Source organism: Xiphophorus hellerii, chromosome 9, assembly GCF_003331165.1.
Source record: "Xiphophorus hellerii strain 12219 chromosome 9, Xiphophorus_hellerii-4.1, whole genome shotgun sequence".
Taxonomy (NCBI): domain Eukaryota; kingdom Metazoa; phylum Chordata; class Actinopteri; order Cyprinodontiformes; family Poeciliidae; genus Xiphophorus; species Xiphophorus hellerii.
In genome coordinates, this window is record NC_045680.1 from 31,226,957 (window position 1) to 31,248,132 (window position 21,176).

At 37.1% G+C, this 21,176-nt stretch overlaps 1 protein-coding gene and 1 long non-coding RNA gene across 2 annotated transcripts; one reads left to right on the plus strand and one right to left on the minus strand.

Annotated features, from left to right (window-relative positions):
• Positions 1-1,082: 1,082 nt before the first annotated feature.
• Positions 1,083-12,014, plus strand: LOC116725452 (uncharacterized). The gene is made up of 8 exons (XM_032571524.1): positions 1,083-1,427; positions 2,681-2,785; positions 8,208-8,484; positions 9,736-9,759; positions 10,933-10,977; positions 11,080-11,189; positions 11,316-11,388; positions 11,625-12,014. The coding sequence occupies exons 2-7, from the start codon at positions 2,690-2,692 to the stop codon at positions 11,373-11,375; spliced, it is 612 nt and encodes a 203-aa protein (XP_032427415.1). The 5' UTR covers positions 1,083-1,427; positions 2,681-2,689; the 3' UTR covers positions 11,376-11,388; positions 11,625-12,014.
• A 2,865-nt stretch (positions 12,015-14,879) lies between these two features.
• LOC116725455 (uncharacterized) lies at positions 14,880-19,954 on the minus strand. The gene is made up of 2 exons (XR_004340407.1): positions 17,768-19,954; positions 14,880-16,760 (listed from the first exon to the last, which is right to left on the minus strand). It is a non-coding gene; the product is annotated as an uncharacterized LOC116725455 (long non-coding RNA).
• Between the last annotated feature and the right edge of the window lie 1,222 nt (positions 19,955-21,176).

Sequence of the window (21,176 nt, forward strand, 5' to 3'; positions counted from 1 at the left end):
AAGGCAGCTATGGAAAAAAGTTTAAATCCCACTGAGGCCCCTCATCTTTGAGAAATGAAGAGCAAATGTTTCCAAAGCAAAGCAAAGTTAAACACTTTATTGTAAATTAATTTGTTCCCATGTTATGGAGGGGGAACGGTTTATTTCAGGTTACTAAAATACATGGTTCCCCCCTTATAACTTTGTCAAATAATGATCAAATGTTACCAAACTTACAGGATTTATTGTTGATGATAAGAGGAATAAACACAGTTAAAGACTTGTTGGTAAATTAATTTGTTCCCATGTTATGGAGGGGGAACGGTTTATTTCAGGCAGCTGAAATATCCATTTTCTCTCCTCCTCCCCCCATAACTCTGGCAAATACAGAGCAAATGTTTTCAAACTTACTTGATTTATTGTTGATGATGAAAGGAATAAACACAGTTAAAGATTGTTGCTGAATTAATTTGTTCCCATGTTATGGAGGGGAACAGATTATTTCAGGCAGCTGAAATATCCATTCTCTCCTCTTCTCCCCCCATAACGTTTGGGTATAAAGAGCAACTGTTGCCAAATTCTCAAAAATTGTTGTGTGTGATAGCCTGTAGGATACTAGAAATTTCCTTACTACAGTAATCTGTTATATTTTACATTATAAAGGGATTTACCAGAAAGTCCACGCTCTCGTTTTTTCAGGAAGTCTTAATTTTTGTGCCCTGCTTTCAGCCATCCTCTTATATCAGCAATGAAAAATTATAAATACACACAACGTGTTGAAAAACTGTGTTTTGGTGACTGACTTTTATTTCTGTCAGGCGGAAGTGACAAAAGTTGGAAAAAGACCGATTCTCTTGGCGTTTAAAATAACACAAAACAGCGTAAAAAGACCTCGATTATTTAATTATTTTTACAATTTTGTAAACAACAGCTGCAGATTAAACTAAATGTTACAAGCTTGACATGATTAACTGAGTTGTTTTTACCGAGAAATCGATCAGAAGCGCCGTGAAAATGGTCAGATCCGCCTCTCTGGCTGTAATGCGCGCTCCCGACACAGGGGGAACAGATTTTCACAGGGGAACAGAATTGCGCACAACACCTGTTCAGTATTCATCCGCCGGCCACCAGACGATGAGACAACCTCGTCTGCTGTCACGATTTTTGTTGGAATAACTGAAGACTTAACGTTTATTTTATCTAGAAGAGCGCATTAAGTGTTGGCGACACCGACGATGTATTTTTCTCTGGAGATAATGGAGGAATTTGATCGAACTATGCGCCTCATTTTGGGTTTTGTCGACCAGAACAACCTCGATGGAAGTCGGAAGCGGCGGGAGGCGGAGCTTCGTTACTCTCTACAATGACTCCCTCCGCGTAAATCATCCAGATGAGGACACCTTTAATACCGACAGCCAGCCACCTAACGCGGGTCCGCAACGATCACAGTGAGTTACTGTTTTATTCCAGTTGAATTAGACACTGATCATAATATTAACAAAAATATCTTCTTGTTCGGTGCAGATCATGGTAAGAACGCAAAATGTTTTATTGTCCAAATCGGTTCTTATTAAGTAAAAAAAAAAAGATTTTGTTGTTGAATAAGTATTAAAAATATATCTGTTCATTCCACAGATACCGTTAAAAAAACGCAACCAAAATATGTGGTATTCAGTTTGTTCTTATTGTAGAACAAGTTTTTGGTTTAAAACGCCTGCTTCCACGGTGCCGCTCTGCTGGGCCTCCAAATAACAACTGCAAAAATCCCGAAGTTTAGCGGGAGGCTACCGAGGTTTATTAATTACGAGATTAATAAACCTCGGTGCTAACAAAACTTTTTGTTAGAGTGTTAACAAACTTTAATAAACGTTAGCACTGAAAGGGACGGTACTTTTTTTTGACTCCATCAAAATACAAGGTACAGTGCTATGGGCTGGAGTGCCACTTGGATGGAGTCCACCATCATGGACCATCATCATCATCATCATCACTAGCTGCCACTCCTTCAGAAGCCAAAGTGCCATTACTCGGTCCTACTGTAATTTAATGGAAACTTGCGCCATCTTGTGGGCAAACACCGCGTGGCCTTCACTAAAACAACATGCCAGGACAGCCTGAGTCCGAGTCGGGCTGTCTGGATGTCTGGATTGCGTTCCGCTCTTAATTAAATATAATTCTTCATGTTAACTTGTGGTTTTTTAAGCGAAACCATCACACTATTGTCTGCATTTGATTCACAGCCTCGGTCAATTCTAATAACTGTCTTTTAGTTAACTTTGATATTATATTTGCTGTACTCACAACATTTGGTGTGTAGCCAGACAGCGAGGGAGCAACCACTAAAGGTTCCCACATGAGGCTTTCTTAAGAGAAGAGAAAAACGCTTTAGGGTTTGCATTCAGAGTACACAGCGTCGAACTGGATACGCCCGTCTCGTTTTTGTCACTCGAAATGATTTCAAATAATAATAATAATAAAACTTAATAACTTAAAACGACTTAATAATCCGAACCCCGGTCTTACGATCTGCATCATGACAGTTGGTGTTGCAGCTGGTGTAATATGAGTTTATGATATATTATATATAATCTCTAAATCAGATTTAGGTGTTTCTGTCCTTGTCTAAAAGCAGAAGAGTTGCTGACATGAACTGAATGGCTGAAGTTTTACCTTTAACTTTGTATTTTTATTTGTTTTGCAGAGATCAGACATGATGTGCCAAAGGAAGTTCTACCGTCTGCTGGTTCTAGTCGTGGTTTTTGTTCTGGTTTCAGGCGTCAGCAGCTCCCAGAACCTGGAGGGCAAGGTGAGCACACACCTTCAGAGATCCTACAGAACCACACAGCCTTCAGCACCAGCAGAGGAGTAGCTGTGTTTGAGTGTATGCAGACAGAGTACAGAGCCGTTCCCTCCCTGGAGGTTTTCAGGTTAATAATCTGTGTTAATTGATGGCAGTCCAAACTTTTCATTCAGGCGGCCTCCATGTTTTTTTTTTTTAATACTTATTTTTTATTGAACATTTCTGAACACATACAGTGGAGAGGTATCAATACATTCAACTTCATATACAATGTTGGACAGCCGTGTCCATATTTAGCTGGATACAACAATGGCATTCTCCTTGCGTCTGTAGTCGCTCCATTTTTCCCATTTAACAACAAACTTGTCCTCCTGCAATCTTAGTCTATATGTGATTTTCTCCATTACGAAAATCTCTTCCACAATGTTCAGCCACTGCTCCACTGCAGGAGGGTCTTGTCTATACCATAATTTTGAGATGGTTTTCCTTGATGCTGAAAGTAATATTTTTAACAGATATTCATCATCCTTTTGAATTACATCGTGTGTGAGGCATCCCAGGTAGAGTGTTTTACATGATCTGGGTATTCCGTATCCCAATATGTTTTTCAAGATAAGGCTAACATTATACCAGTATGTAGTTAGCTTTTGACAAGACCAGAATATGTGTGTATGGCCTACATCAGTCTGGCCACAGAGTCTCCAGCATGGTTGTGAACTGGATACCATCCTGGACCTGATCTTTGGTGTTATAAAAAATCTAATCATGTTTTTCCAATTAAATTCCCTCCACACACGGGAGCAGGTGGCCGTGCACTGCATTTTACAAATATTAAACCATCCCTCCTCGCTTATGTGCTCCTTCAATTCGTCCTCCCATTTTTCTTTAATGTACATAGTAGATGTCTTCCTGCCTGCCATCAGTCCCTGGTATAGTGCTGAAATAACCCGCAGTTTATTCCCCTCGTAGGCCTTATGAAATATCTCTATTATTTTACTTACGTTGGTTTTTATCTCTTTCTCATAATAATCTTTTATTTGCAGGTATCTATACTGGTCTTGATCCTCCAGCTCATATTTTCCCTTTAAGCTATTAAAGCTCAGCAGATTGCCCTTTTCAGTCAATTTACATATTGCTGTGGCACCTTTATTTGCCCATTGTCTGAAGCCTGTATCATAAATACCTGGTTTAAACCTCGGATCCCAAGCAAACCAGCTCAAACTCCTTGTTTCTTTCTCTAAATTGTATTTATCAATTACTGTGTTCCATATTTCAATCGTAGTTTTAGTTATTGAATTTAGCTTATTGCTTAGTTTCCCTAAGAGTATTTTATGTGCTATTAAATTTTTAACTTCTATGTCTTTTCTACTTATTTCCAGATTTTTCCATTTTGAAACATAGTCATCATTGCACCAACATACCAGAGGTCTAATTTGTGCAGCCCAGAAATATTCTTTTAGGGCTGGTAAACCCAGGCCTCCTTTATCTTTTGGGAGCTGAAGTGTTTTATATCTGACTCTAGGTTTCTTCCCGTTCCATATAAACCTTGAAATCCATCTGTCCCATTCTACAAATTGTTTTTGCGGGATAATCAGTGGCAGGGACTGAAACAGGTATAACAGTCGTGGTAAAATATTTATTTTAATTATCTCCACTCTAGAGCTGAGATCCAAGCCAATGTCCATCCATCGCCCCAGGTCTTTCTTAATATTGTGGTTTATTTCTAAATAATTTGCATCATAGAGTTTGTCAATTGTTTTGGTTATGTTTACCCCCAAATATTTTATAGATTTTTCATTCCACTTAAGTTTGTAGGTATCCCTTATTTTCTGCTGCGGGGAGTAAATTATTGTTAGGATCTGTGTTTTTTCCACATTAATTTTGTATCCAGAGAATTTCCCAAACTCCTCAAGCAAACTTACTGTTTTTAAAAACATTTCATTTGGGTTTTTTAGATAAATCAAAATGTCATCTGCAAACAACCCTATTTTATGTTCTTCCCCTCCTATTTCCACTCCTTTCATTTCCTCTTCCTGCCTAATCAACTGAGCTGGTGGCTCTATAAACAGTGCAAAAAGACTCGGTGAGAGGCAGCATCCCTGCCTTGTTCCTCTCTCCAGAGTAAATCTTCCTGACAGGTTGCCATTTATTTTAATCCTTGCAGTTGGCTCTTGATAAATTGATTTAATACAATTTACAAATGTCTCATTAAATCCAAATTTTTCTAAGACCTTATACAAAAAGTTCCAATTAACACTGTCGAAGGCTTTTTCCGCATCTATACTTATCAGAACTGCCCCCTCCCCTCTTCTTTGCAGGTGGTCTATGATATGAAGAGTTCTCCTTATATTGTCTTGTGTTTGTCTTTCCTTTATAAAGCCAGTTTGGTCCTCATCAATTAAATCCTGCATTAAATTTTCCATTCTTTTAGCTATGATAGAGGAAAACAGTTTATAGTCTACATTTAGTACCGATATCGGTCTGTAGTTGTGGCAGTATTCTTGATCTTTACCTTCCTTTGGGATTGCAGAAATAATGGCTTCTTTCCAAGAAGGAGGCATCTTGCCAGTCCTAAGACTATAATTAAACGAGTCATATAACAGTGGTGTTAATTCTTCTTTGAAGGTTTTATAAAAAGAAGCCCCTAAGCCATCTGACCCTGGTGACTTTCCTGTTTTAGTCCTGCCAATTGCCTTTGTAATCTCTTCCTCTGTAATTTGAGAAATCAATGTCGCATTTTGTTTTGTGCCTATTGCTGGTAAATCCAATTTTTCCAGAAAATTACTCACCTCCTCTTCCCCGGCCGATGGTGGCCGTGCATATAGAGTTTTGTAATATCGTTCAAATGTTCTTTGTATTTCTTCTTGTTCATATAAGATTGTATTGGATAGTGGATCTCTTATTTTATGTATGCTACCTAATGTTTGTTGTTTCTTAACGCGCCTAGCCAAATTTTTTGTAGCTTTCGGTCCCCCCTCATAGTACATTTGTTTAGTAAATCTAGCCTTCTTTTCTACCTCCTCCCATAAACTCTCATCCATTTCTTTCCTGGTTTCTTTCATCAGCTTAAATACGTCTGGGTCATTTGTTTGTTTATGTTGTTGTTCTAAATCTCTTAGCTTCCTTATTTGTTTATTGTATGTTTCTAATCTTGCTTTTTTCATAAATGCTGTGTAAGAAATCATTTTCCCCCGTATTACCGCCTTCAGGGCATCCCAAAGAATGACTGGGTCTACTTCACCATTATCATTTTCCTCTCTATAACGGATTATCTCCTCTTTTACTTCACCAACTAAACCCTTGTTATTTAATATGCCTTCATTTAATCTCCATAGAGTATTGTTCATTTTGCTGTCCAGATGGATCTTAAGATAGATTGCGTTATGATCGGAAACGTCTGAAACTCCAATCCTACACTCTTTCACTCTGTGTAGTTCTCTCTTGTTCATTAGTATATAGTCAATTCTGGAATAAATACCATGTGGTATTGAATAATGAGTATAATCTTGATCTAAGGGGTGAAATTCTCTCCACACATCTACAATTGCCATTTCTGACATCATGGTGTTCATGTACCTACTGATTTGTTTTTTACTATTTTTCTTGCTTGTAGTATCCATCCTATAATTTAACACCGCATTAAAGTCCCCGCTACATATCAATATTCCCTCTGCTTCCAAGTTAATGAGATCAAATATTTTCTTAAAAAGTACTTTGTCACTTTCTGGAGGGGCATATACATTGAGTAGTGTGGTTAACTGGTTTTCCAATTTGCCCTTTATCATTAAGTATCTTCCTTCTTTATCCCCAATTTCCTCCAACAATTCAAACTTTACACTATTTGAAATCAGTGTCATAACTCCTCGCTTATGCCTTTCTCCAAATGAGGAGGAAAATGAGTTTCCATACCCTAATTTTTTGTACTTTCCATGCCCTTTTTTTGTTAGGTGTGTCTCCTGTAAGAGAATAACTTGTACTTTTTCTTTTCTAAATTTATTTAGGACCTTGTCTCTCTTTTTGATATTATTTAAGCCATTGACATTCAGTGATACCACAGTTATAACCTTAGACATTGTTCGTATATCTTGGTTTGAATCTCAGCCTCTCCACTGGCCTCCATGTTTTTATATTAAACAATGTTACAGTGACGGGAAATGTAAAAATATTACTGATTAATTATGTTACTGGAAGATGTTAACACACAACTATAGAGTATTAAAAATAACAAAGCAAAAAAAAAAAAGAAATAATTTTTTTGCACATTGTTAAATCCTAACTAATTCATCAGCCAGTGGATCTGAAAACATGATGCAGTGCTGACTGCATTTAGAGCCGGTGTTCTGACTGTCTGTGCTACCCATCAATCCCTGTGGTGATGCGCACATCGATGCTACGTCACATACTGCTTACTCGGCAGATTTCTTATCAATACATCCAACCTGCGGAAGATTCGTTTTGTCTGTTTTATTTCGTTGATGATTAAGGTAAGCTATAATTAATTTATTTTATTTATACCTGGCTTTATAACCGTCCCTTTAAAATATTTTAGTTTAATAGCCGTGTAATATTAGTGTATATTAATCATATCCTATCGTTTCAGGAACAAAACGACCTGCGCAGTCTGGGGACACATTGTGGCTGCATTTGATAAAGTCTGTCTTACAAACTTTATCAAATGCAACGTATTAATATGCAAAAAAAGAGTTGCGGTGATCTGTATTAGTCTGTGTTTAATTTAATTCCAATAAAAACGCGTTTCCCTTGTCTGATGCTGTTTTATTCTTACAAACACCTTTGTGTTTAAAATATATTTTAACAGGCATTATATTCTAATAAAGGATTAGGTCAAACATCTACAGCTTTTCATTTTAAACAGGTAGGATATTCAGATGAAGGAAGTGATCTTCTTGTGGTTTCGTCATGGATATAAATTGTTCCAATGCTAAGCTAACCATAACTGCTAAGCTTCCACTTCAGTCCCGTCACTCGAATAATGTTATCCAATATATATAACAATAACAACCTGCTGTAGTTTCTGTTTGTAAACATGACGGTAGCAGTTTTAGACGGGTAGCACAGACAGACAGAACACCGGCCCAATGCATAAATGAACTAAGCCGCAGTTAAATGTCAGCATAAACTGAATTTTACTATCTGTTTATTCAGAATGACAATGGTATTAAATTTTATTTAATGTTTCCAGCAGATTAATTAAAAGATTTTAGATTGTCTAACGTTAAATTTAAGAGGTGTAAAGTTTAGTTAACATCTTAGGTCTGATTGTTGTCTTTTAAAATCGGTTTCCAGTTTGTTTTCATCTCGACACTGATTGAGTTTTTTCACCATCGTTTTTGTTCCAGAGCTGAAGGAGCTTTTAGCTTTAATTCTGTTTGTCTTTAACTTAAACTTGTTGTTTCTTGTTGTTCAGGCAAACTACAGCTGCTTCAGCTGCCCTTTGTCAGAGGCTGAATCCATCGATATGGTGTACAACAAGCATAGCACTGCAGGAGACTTCTGGCTCCGAAATGGTTCAGCGTTGGCTTCCTGCAACTTCTCGTCCGTTTACGCCTCAAAACGTAAATGTTCTGTTTGCCTCAAAAACCCTGTTGGAGCAGAAACCGTCGTCATGGTTGTATGCAACCTGACGAGCTGGGAGGAGCCGATATTCGAGGGTCAACATGGCGACATCAGCTTCAACAAGACCGGTAAGAAGATCCACAAACATTTTTATATTTGAACACGTTTCTAGATTTCACACTGAAACCCATCAAAAAATAAAAACTTTAAAGCTAACAAGAACTGGCGGCGAGGAATTAGCATTAGCACATTTAGAATCAACTTACTGTTACGGGAAAACCATTTATCTGCCGTCATCAGTGGCTATGCTAACTAGCCTTAGCATTCCTGGCAGACTGTGTTGTGGTGAACCAGCTGTAGTGTAGCAGAGAGCAAGAGGAAGGGTGAGCAGCACCTACACGAGCATGATTGACAGCACTAAGACTCTCCTCCTGCCTCTGATTGGTGGTTTCTGACTGACTCAGCGTATTTCTGCCGTTAGTACTGGGAGAAGGCAGAGGAACTCAATTTTGAATTATCAGTCTTGTATTATACTGTTGCTACATGATGATAATTTTAACAAATATGTAAAAATATATATTTTATTTTATATATATTTAAATAAGTTACATACTGCAATTGTAAAGTCTCAAACTTGGGGTAATTATTGTGGCAGAGCAGGTTCACCTGCACCAGCACTACATAACCCCTCTGGGCTCCTTCTTACCGAATGCTGCACCAACGTAAAGGTCAAGTCTAAAAGCTCTTAACGTTGTGAACGTTGAGGACGTTAAGAGGAGTTCTTCAGAGAAGTTATCGTTACTCCATAACTCCTCTTAACGTTCAGAGCAGAGAGGAGTTATGGAGTTATGGTAAATGAATTGAACTTATATAACACTTTTCCAATCATTTTGACAACTCAAAGCGTTTTACACCAAAGTCACATTCACCCATTTGCACTCACAAACACACACACATTTATACAACGTTACGCAGATTGGTAGCCAGTTTGGGGTAAAGTGCCTTGCCCAGGGGCGCACCAACATGTGGCAGGAGGAAGCTGGACTCGAACCTACAACCTGTGCGCTTACATCAGTCTCACTGTGCTCAGGTTGGGGACACAAATATAGAAATTTGTGTAGCAGTGTGAATGGATCAGACTGGAAATGCAGTTTTTGAGCAAAACTATGGGAAAAGTGAGGATGTTTTTGTATTTAATTATTTTCCCTTCAAATTACTGGTTGAACTGGGGTGAGCTCTGATATTATTCAGGTGCACTGTTAAGAAATGAAGTTGCCTTTCGACCACATCGGTGGCGCTCTAGAGCCTGACCCTAGATGCCTCTTGTTGCTCCACAGTTTAAAGAACAGTTTGAACTAATCCTGGTGTTTCTGTTCCAGACTGCCCTCAACCCAAACCCAGCTGTGAGTATTTGCTCATTTTATTTATGAAATCGGATTATTTAATTAAGGCTGTAACAATTCCTCCAATGATTTGAGTTCTTCAATTATTAAAATTCTTCGAGGTTAATTGTCTGCCTCGAAGCTTCGTTAACTTATGTTTTACTGTTTAACAGTTTAAATAATCACCTGTTCTGGTCAGGTGATTATTTGTGTTGTGCAGCTCTCTCACTTCCGCCTGTGAGTTGGTAATGAATGCTAAGTGTTAGCAGCATAAGGTCTAATTTCCATGTTCGGTCCTGGGGAATTTCATTGATCAATAATAATATCTGGGTTTTTATTGTTTTTGGGGGACCAATAAGCATCGTTCATTATCTGGCTCGATGCCTGGAGTACGGCAGCCTTTCTCCTCCCAGAGCTGCTGCCTGGTGGTCGGTTCAGAGCCAACATTGAGGAAGAGCGCAGCGTGTGTATTAACACATGTGCAGACGCATGCAGATATAATCTGAGTGCAGCTGCAGCTGATGCTTTACAGACGAACCAGAAAATAAATTTACCACCATTCGGGTCGCAACAAATGGCTGGCAAAGCACCTGGTGGCGGCACAGAGCTGGTAGATGTGCTTCTGTGTGATGAAGGAGCCAAAGTGAGAGTTCATCTCCTAAACTGACTGAAGATGAATACATAAACTAAAAACTGGAGTATAGACATTGTTTGTTGGTGTCTTTGTGAGCCTGCCTCTTTATTGATTGATTGAACATACTTTTAGATTTTTGTATAATTTTTGTCCAGATGTACTTTAAAAGTGAGCTATTATATTATTGTTACAGGTTAATTTTCTTAACTACAGAAAAGTTATTGTAGATCTGCATGAATATGAAAATCTTTGCCAACATTGATAGCCTATAGTAATACTGCTGTTATGTTTGTATTTACCAATAATTTATTTTATTGTTTTTTTAGAGTACTCGATTACTAAAATCATTTACAACAACCCTAAATCTAATATTTCACAGAAACATGAATACTGTAATATTTTGTGGATTTCAGCATCTCTACGTTTATTAAAGTGTTTCAGATGAAATTCTGGGATGTTTTTAGGAAGAACTAAAGTTTGATTAAAATAATTCGCCTGCTTTCTGGATAAAATCACAAATACTTCTGTAAAAACAACCCAGTTTTTTTTTTCTGTTACAGCCCTCTTTGAACCTAGCCCTCAAAGAGATGCTACTCAAACAAACGGTAGGTTTAGTTTTCCTTCCTAGTTTCAAACAATTAGACATCGACTAATTTCCTACTTTATTAAAGAGAAAAAACTTGCATCCTGTTTCCTCTTTCACCCAGGAAGAAGTGCAGGTCCTTTCATTTCAACAGCCTGTTTATTCGCTGTCCTCGTCCTCGGCCTCATCATCATGATCATCATCATCGTGTGGAAATGTCATAAATCCCAGCAGGTGAGCGTTTCAGTTGGTCTCAGAGTTTCTCTTATAATAACAGATCTCTTCGTCTGAACGTCAGACATGAGGTGAAGGATCAGCTGAACATTAATCTCTGTTTCTCTGAACCTTTTGGTTCTTCAGAATCCAGTTGATGGATCCAACACCAACTCATCTGATCCAGAAAATGGAGCTGGTGTTTAAACGACCACTTCCTGTAAGTTTATTTCCTGTTTGTTTATCTTTCTTGGACTGAAGTTGCTGCAAGCAGCTAATAGTTTCAGAGGGAAGAACCTGTTCATTCAGACAGGCTGTAACTTTTCTTTTTTTACTTTTTAAAAACGTTTTTTCTGAAACAGTGGAGCTGAAGACTGGATTTTATTTCATATTTTGTTGACTATTAGGATGAATATTTCATCAATGATTCCCTGAATGTTTCTGTTTTGTTTGTAGGAGCCTGAAGGTCTTTAGTTGACATCATCATCATCATCATCATCTTTCTACTTTTCAAATGTTTTTTTTATCATACACTGAAGACTTTGCTCACTGTTTGCGTGTTTTACCCAGTGATATGTAAATTAAGCTGAGCCATCAGAAGGTGGGTTAACCAGTCTCCTCCCTTCGCCATCCTCACCGTGCCAAAGCAAATGTTGCTTTTTTAAAATCTTGAATAGTTTTGAATAGGATGATGAAGACTCTTTGGTGAAATGACTGACAGCATTGTGGTCTGTACGTGAACTCAGAGTCTGAGGTCAAGGGTCAAACTGTGAACATGATTTATTTTTAGGGTTTTTACTAAAAATACATAATGCAATATGATTTAGATAAAATATATAATATATATACAGTACACAAACGTCCAAAGTCTTTTTTTTAATGCTCGTTAAGACAAGCACTTTCTTTTTAAAGTCTCTAAAGTTTCTTTTTTTTTTCTCTTGCTCTTTTCACTGTAGCTATTTTATTTTAGGGCTGCACCGATTGCACTTTTCTGGCCGATCACAGATTTTTAAAAAGCCTGACCTGCTATTTCTGATCTTGGCTAATATCTTTTTATTATTATTTTTGTTTTGTCTGAATTGTTGCTGTGTTGTTAACTGCAAACGTGCAGACATGACTTGGTGGGCGGGGCTAACGGTCCAACCTCGCACTGCAGAGCAGAAGACACAGCGGCTGACGCTTTGACCTCTGCTGAGGTGGATCGGATCAGCTTCATATATGAAAATCGGCCGATCACTCGTCTCCCAAAATGAAGGAAATCACCGCTGACAAATCGGGCCACCCCTAATTTATATTGTCCAAGTGAATTATACTATAATTTATTCTTATTGAGATTATTGGGGAAATTAACTGGTTCCTGTTTCAACTGTATTTATTGCAAATATTGCTGAATACATTAAATATTTCATAAAACAGATCCTTTGATTTTATTCTGTTTTGTCTATTTTCAGATGAATTCGTCTTGTTTGGTTTGACTTTTAGACAAAGGGGCTAAGAAATGCTGCCAGTATTGGTTTTCTCAGGAATAAATTTACTTCAGCCTCACAAAGGCTTTTTTTTGTTGTCTTTGTGCAGATAAATCATTTTTGTTGCTGTTGCCTTTCATCAGGTTTTTCTCTGACTAAACTGTTCGAAGTTTGTTGTGTTTAACTGAAGCAGTCTGGACGCCTTTTGCAGTGTTTCTTTAGAAGCCACAAATTGTCACTGTAAAAGAAGCTGGTTATGCAGAGTTCTGCATCCAAGCATGTTCATAGAAAGTTAAGTGGAAGGACAATCTGCGGTAGGAAAAGGTGCAACAGGAGTAACTGCAGCCATGACAGGTTGGTGACACAAAATCCATTCAAGGTTTTAGGTGAGTCTTCATAAGGAGTGGCCAGACGCTGGAGCCAGAACGGCAAGGCCCGGTTCGAATACTCACCCTGCATCCTACGCCCCTCTATGAAGTGTGGACTCAATCTAAATACACACTTCATAGGGTGCAAGCATTCAAAACTTTGAGATTTGGGTCAGTATGCCTGCGTGGTAACTTTGACTTCCAAATGGTGGAGTGGTTGCTGTTTAGGCATTTGTACTTCTAAAAAGTACAACTAACACAAAAAATATTTTAAAATGTACAGTAAAAATATTTTTACTTCCCAAAGTCATTGCTGGAGATATTTGGCTGTTCTAATGTGTTTTGTTCTGACTTGTTGAATACAGAGCAAAATTCAATCGTATTCACACATGTAGAGTGAAACAAAAATGATTTAAATACTTTACATTTGAAAAGTGATTTTTTTAAGGCAGGCAGCACATTTCACACAGCTCTGTGAACATTGCCATATTTCCAGTGGCAACATTTTATCACATAATTTTGTCAAAAAATACACAGAATGTTTATTTTCAATTTAACCGTTTTAAATTCCTCCTGATATGATTCAGCTAATTAACATATCCAGCTGTTCATCAAGAAGAACCACCTCTGATTAGGACTGGCTGGAGAGACGAAAAAATGTTACCAGAAAATCATAAGGAACACCTTGAAAAGACAATGTTTATTTAAAAATTATTAATAAAGAAAACAGCCAAATACCTTTATTTTCCATTCTCACAAAAACTTTAAGAAATTAATTTCAATAATATGTAGGAAGTTTTCCCTGTTATGACTTTCTGCAGCAGAAGATCAATATAAATATCAATTCTGTCTCGATTGTTTAGAAACTAAATAGTAATGTTGTGTTTTTGCAGTGCAGCGCGTCTTTCTGTGATCACATTTCAACTCTGATTTCAATATTCACTGAGCTTTTCTATTATGATGTAGCTGTTTATTATCTGAGCAAAACTGATTTTACTTGCATGTAAATATATATTCCTATATATTTAAATGTAGAGCTAATATATAATGATTTTTTTATGTTTGTCACCACTGTGAGATGTTGCTCCGTGTTTTAGGTGCTATTAGGGTTTATTATGTCCAGAGTCAGAGCAGATCTCTGCCTGCAGCAGTAATTCGTGCAGAAAGAGCCCAGATCAATTCTGTGTGGTACATGACGATTGAATGGATTATGCTTATGTCCACCAGGTGGCGATCATGAGTTTATGTGAATGCATGAATGTAAAGAATAGGACGACAGACGGAGAGTCTTTGGAAACTTTTTATGGGAAACCTGTGTGAGCAGACCCGTGAAAAGAGACTTTAATAAACGTGTCTGGGCAATACAACATGCCTGGTCATTTTCAAACACGAATATAACATCAGGAGTGAACTGGCAGGCCGAACATGGAGCTGAAACCACCGGAGAGCTGGAAGCTGACGGGAAACGTGGATGAGAACTGGCGTGTCTTCAAACAACGTTTTCAACTGTATGTCACCGCAAAGGGTCTGGAGACAAAGCAAAGAACAGTTCCTCTGTGAAAATCTGTTCCCTTGTGTCTGTGGAGCGCATTGCAGCCAGAGAGGCGGAAATGGAGGATCTGACCATTTTCACGGCGCTTCTGATCGATTTCTCGGTAAAAAACAACAACAAAAAAAAACCAACTCATATAATCATGTCAAGGTTGTGAAATTCAGTTTAATCGGCAGCTGTTGTTTACAAAATTGTAAAATACAGGAATAAATAAACGAGGTTTTCTTACTGTTTTGTGTTATTTTAAACGCCAAGAGAATCGGTCTTTTTCCAACTTTTGTCACTTCCGCCTGACAAATAAAAGTCAGTCACCAAACAGTTTTCCAACACGTTGTGTGTATTTATAATTTTTCATTGCTGATATAAGAGGATGGCTGAAAGCATGGCACAAAAATGAAGACTTCCTGAAAAGACGAGAGTGTAGCCTTTCTGGTAAATCCTGTTCTAATGTAAAATATGACAGATTACTGGATTAAGGACATTTCTAGTATAGTACATAACCATTTTTGAGAATTTGAAAACATTTGACATTATTTGACAAAGTTATGAGGGGGAACCACATATTTTAGCTGCCTGAAATAATCCGTTCCCCATACATAACATGGGAGATAAATATTTAACTGTTTTTAGTCCCCTCTTCATCAGCAGCAAATCCTGTGAACTTGGTCATATTTACTCTTTATTTGGCAAACTTACAGTTTCGTAACTATGTGTATGTTCCACCGTCTTTTGTAGTGGAAACAGATCACCGACCCTTGGTTGCCATCATAAAAATACATTTATTTATGTTTTATCTGTGCATCAGAAGGCCTGCTCGAGCCACTTAGCAACAGAATTTAGCTAAAAATAACAATTTACCAAAATAAATGAGTAGCAGCCAGAACGGGTCTAATACTGACTGAACGATTCTCGGTTCCTCACGACCTGAAGTTGGTTTCCGATTCGGGAAATGGCTAAAGGGCGATTCCACCTTATTTATTGCTACATTCAGCATCTTTAATCTACTGCAGTTAAAAGAACTACAAAGCCTAGACTCTTCAAACCTGGACTGGATTATGCTCAACTAATAGTAGAATATTTAAAACCAAGTGTGGGATTTGTGAGACTTCAATAAAACATGATGAACATATAGGATTTGAACTCCTCTTCTCTGACATTTCCATTATTTTGCTGTTATATCCAGGTTCAGATTTTTGTTTTCTCTCATAAAAGATGCTGAAGGTACTGAAAAATTAGGTGTAACAAAGTCATCAGAAAAACTTAAAGTGATGCCTGTTTTTAAAGGCAGTCTTGCAGTCATGCATATATAAAATATAAAATGTCAGGAGAGAACCATGTGGATGGAAGATGTTTCCTTAAGGCCTGCGGCCTACATGTTAAAAAACCTAAAAAGGTGACCCTTCCTCTCAAGACGTGATGAATCACATAAAAATGTAGTTTTGAATATTAAATCTTGTCATTTTGTGAGAGTGTTTGGGAGATTTTTAGTATTTATCTACATTTTAACATTTTTCTGAATGTTTGGACTAAATTACAGATACTAAATATGTTTAGAAATGATCCAAAACTGAAACGATCAATTTGTGCTACAGTCTACATGTTTATCAGTATTTGATGCATCAAACAGTATTCCTCTAAAGAAAACAACCTTTTACCTTGGAATCATTTTTAAAATAAACCCAACTGCTCAGATGCTTTTGAACTTGAGAGGTTTTTCAGGTTTGGGCTTGAAAATGAAGCAAGAAGTGATTAAAACAAACAAGTTACATAAAAAGACAACCGGCAGTAATTACAGAGTTCAGCTTAAGCACGATTCACTCCTTCATAACATGACATTAAGGTTAGTAATGTAACTAAAATCACAAAATCTGCCTGCCTTTCTGTTGAATCCTAAAGCTGGGTGTGTATAAAACATTTATCTCTTCATTCCTGTAGCTTTAAATAATAAAACCTGTTTCTCTGCAGGGACTTACTGTTTGCAAAGGATATTTTTTAAATTGAGTTTACAGAGACATGAGAGACTTCCTGATGTCTCTGTTGGCATCAGGAAGTAGGAAGTTGGCAGCGTGAGGATAGCGGTCCTGGATACACAGGGTTTCCACAGTTCAGAGCTCAGATAGGAAGGAGTTAAGCAGCTCTGATGTTCCTCATGTGGTTTTCCTCCCTGGACCGTTTTCAGTGCCTGCCTGCCTGCCTGCCGTTGGTGCTGGAGAGAAACGAAACTTGAAGTTACACAGGGAGGAATTTTATCATCGGCTTTTTTAAATCTTCACTCTCTGAAACTGAATACATGTAACTGTATAACATGTTTTATTGGAAATCTATTAGTGAATCATATTATGTCTGCATAATAGTTTTTAGTCCATGAAGTGCAAATCTTCAAAAGCTGTTAAATATGCACCATCTATGGCAGGGGTGCTAAACTCCAGGCCTCCAGTTTCTGTCCTGCAGGTTTTAGATGAGCCACAGGTACAAAACACTGGAATGAAACGGCTTCATCACCTCCTTATTGTGTAGATCAGTTCTCTGATTATTCTGTTCAGGTTGGTGCAGCAGAGGCTCAATGCTGCAGGGCAGCAGGCCTCCAGGACTGGAGTTTGGATCTATGGTGTAAAGCTTTATATTAATTATAATGCCTGTAAGATTTCTGTCATGATCTGTTGAACTTAACAGAGCAAACATATAAAATGTCCAGAATTTAAATCGTTGAGGAATATAGTTTGTGTCAGTGAAAAAAAATAAATATTCTGATAATTTCATTACAGAACATGTGATAGATGATGATGATGATGATGATGATGATATGACTAAAATCCTTTCATAAAAATTCAGTTTGTGCTGTTGTCCTTTCATCTTCCTCAGAAATAAAGTGCAGTGCCTTCGATGCCTGCATCCTGTCATCCTTATTTTATTTTGAGTGTTTATTGTCTTCTTTGGATGGGCTGCACTGAAGTGAATTTTATAATGCTCCGTTACAATAACAATAAAACATTCTGATTCTGATTCTTATCCGGAAGTGAGATGTTAGCAGCGTGATGGAGGCGGTCACGGGGTTTCCACAGTGCACAGCTCAATTTTCTCTCTCTGCTCACATTTTTGTAGTTTTACAGAGAGGAACGGGGATTATATTTTGACTCCACCTTTCTGGAACGTTTCCAATTCTGCTTTATGCTTTGCCTGCACGTGGAGTCCGGAACAGAATCAAACATGTACCTGCAGAACCACGGAGTCGTTTGTTCTTCCAGTTTCAAAGTTTCTGTGGATGACAAAAACTCAGTCCCACTGCAAGAAGAGAAATGACTAAATTACCTTTAACTATCAGTGAAATCAAACAACTTTAAAAATGTGAAGTCCTGTGGCAAAGTATTTGCTCCGTTTATTGTCACTGATTCAGGTTGGCTGTCTGAATAATGTGTTTTGCTCTCCCCTCTTTCGTTCTTATTTCTACGGAGAGTCAAACCGTTTAGCACAACTTCCTAGTTTCGCAATTTTTCACCTTTAGAACAGTGCCTGCATGATGAAATATTTCCCCTACAATAGGTATTGAAATAATTAAAAACTAAAATGGACAGAATGGCAAAACCTAATGCACCTATTGCAATTTCTTGTGCAATCTAGATTTCTATTTTTTTAGGTGGTAAATTGTATTTTTTGTATGTTATTCCTCTAAATAAAATAATCTTTTACATAAGAATATTTTTTACAATACCATCAAATTGCTCAAGTGCTCATGAACTCAAACAGCTTTTCAGGTTTAGGCTTGTAAATAAAGCATATAATGAAAAAACAAACGAGTTAAATAAAAAGAGAATTTGTTGTAATTATTATCAAAGTAAGATCAAATAAAAATATTGAAAGTTGACATCACTGATTTAAGAAACTTTCAAACTTAAATCAGAGAAAAACTGAACAACAGAAATCTCTTTTCTTGGGTCATTTCTGTTCAGTTCATGCTCCTGGTTAAGGTTCCTCAGCTTTACAAGATCTCACTGTGCCAATTCTGAAAACATCTTTATAGCTTTTTATGTTGGCAGGATAAGGCCTAAATTATCTCCATACACGTCAAAGTGCAGCAATATTTTGTATTCATGTTTTTAAAAATGTTAAATCATTAAAAAAATAACACTTTTATTTCCTGATGCAAGTACATAATGGTAGATTAAAATACAAGCAGTCGTAGCATTAATGATCCAGGAGAAGGGTCTTACCACTGTCAATCATCCTCATGCACTTGCTGCTAAATGTGCTAATGGCAGAGAAACAACAGACCGTTACAGGAAAACCGTTTATCTGCCTCCTCCTCGCTCTGATTGGTTGTTTCTAATCAGCAGTGGGAAAAGGCAGAGGAGAAATCATCTTTTCTCATTATATACTGTCAGGATAGTTTCAACAAATATGTAAACAAAATATACTTTTTTAAAATAAAAGTTACAAACTGCAGCTTTAAATCAAGGTTAAAAATCTTTTAGAATTGTATTTGATTATTAGTAACTAACATTGATTCATATATCAGTTAATGATGATTATTGTTGAGGATTTTGATGACATTTGACAAAATGTACGTTTGTTTCTTGCTTCATAACTGTTACTGTGTCTCAGGTTTTGCCTGCCTACAAATGAACACTTTACGTTTTTCCTTGTGCTGTTGCTGCCTAGGCTTGTTCGTTTATAATAAATCATTTCTATCATTCCAAACTGTGGTTTGTGTCTCGCTTCCTTTAAACTACTAAACATAACAGATGAGAAGAAAACTGACATAAAGAAATGACACTGGTACTTTTAGTATCTTTCTACTGTGGAAATTCAGAGAGAGAATAGAAGTGAAATTATTTAATGAAAAAATAACTGCTAAAACCTGGATGTGTTATTACATCAATATCAAAAATATTAGTTGGTTCCTAAAGAATCTAAATGTTGGAGCCTGAGGTTGTAAAACTCTGGACAAAGGAGTAAAGATTAAACTTAACAAATAATCTTAGTTGATCTTATGAAGTTCCTCCAGAGGCAAACAAAAAAAATCATTTGTCTGATGTTTAGATAATTTTTTTGTTTATATTCAACTAGAAATGTGATGATTAATCAAGAGAGAATAAAATGAGTAACATTTTCATCCTGATTCGATTCATAAATAGTTTTAAATATTTGGATTCAAATTCACAGAGTGATTTAATTTGTTTCAGAAAACTAAATATATTTCTAATATTATTTAATTAAATCCTTCAGTCTGTCATATTGTAATCGTTTTGTTTCCCTCCTATATTATTCTGTAGGCTATTGCTCACTTGTACCGTCTCTGTAGGCCCAAATGGTTCATGGTTAGGAGATTATTTTTATTTTATTTGTGTATTTATTTATTTATTACATGGTTACAGGTCCTGAGACGTAAAGGACACGTAGAAGATAATTAAACAGTAACTTCCTTTTTACTGTCAGTCCTGCACTTTATATTTTATATTTATATTTATATTCATATTTTATACTGTATTTTATTTTATTCTGGAGTAACCTCACAACATTGAAAGCTCAAAACATTGTCCTGAGCCGTATGCAACGAAATTTCGTTCTGTATACACCCTGTGCATGCAAAATGATAATAAAGTCAGTCTAAGTCTAAACAGACTTTGGGTTGGGGAGGGAGGAGCACAGCAGACTAACGTCTGACTAACCCTTCCCCCCCACAAGTCCGTGAGTTTAGGAACGGATAACAAACCGGACCTATTACTGCTGTGTCCAGAAAAGGAGAATATTTAACTGGCCTTAGATGGTTTTTATATTTTATTTAAAAATGTTAGCATCGTGTTCTTTCTGTGGATCGCTACTAACTGGATTTAGGACGACGGATCCTGGTTGAAAGGCTGCCATGAAAAACCCGGAGGAAGCCTAATGGCGGCTTTACTGTGTTTGTTAAAACGTATCAGTGATTTTTCGTTTGGTAATGTTGGAGCTTTTCCACATCTGGACGACTTTATTTTCTACAGTTTGTTGAACAGCTTCTAGAAGAGGCCAACAGGAAGGAGAGCAAAATGGTGAGTTCTTGTTTTTAGATAATTATTAATATTTTACTACAAAAACATCAAAGTTTAATGTGGTGGAAACACCACAGTGACTTCTCAGAAACCATGTCCGTTCAAACTCGATTCCACACGTCACACTATTAGGTGTATTTTTCAAAAAATGTTTGTTATAATATTGTAGAAAGACTGTCCGCAGTAATGACGTCATGGTCCCGATGTACTGGTTCTGATCAACTCGGTCACATGTAATCCACGTCGTTTTAACATAAAATCCGTTTCGCCTGACTATCCGCACTTACATTGTAGATATCTAAAAAACAATTTTCCACACTTTGCACATAACTCCATTTTTGTCAACGTGATGACATTATTTTAAAACATTAACTTCTTATGATCTGTTTCTCAGTACCTGGGTAATCTTTCTGTAAAATAGCTTTTTGTTCTCACTGTCTCTGTTTCTTTCTGTATAGAAAGTCTTCCGAAAATCAACGGCTTACTTGTAGGAGTGGATTCATCACACCGTCATTTTTACTAATTTAAAACACCATCATAACACTCGAACTTTCCGCTGGGGATGATTTGTTCACAAACCTGAGAGCACAAATCTA

Coding starts and splice junctions, on each gene's coding strand:
- LOC116725452 (XM_032571524.1), top strand. CDS start 2,690: ATGATGTGCCAAAGGAAGTTCTACCGTCTGCTGGTTCTAGTCGTGGTT. Junction 2,786..8,207: donor CCCAGAACCTGGAGGGCAAG/GTGAGCACACAC, acceptor CTTGTTGTTCAG/GCAAACTACAGCTGCTTCAG. Junction 8,485..9,735: donor CATCAGCTTCAACAAGACCG/GTAAGAAGATCC, acceptor TTTCTGTTCCAG/ACTGCCCTCAACCCAAACCC.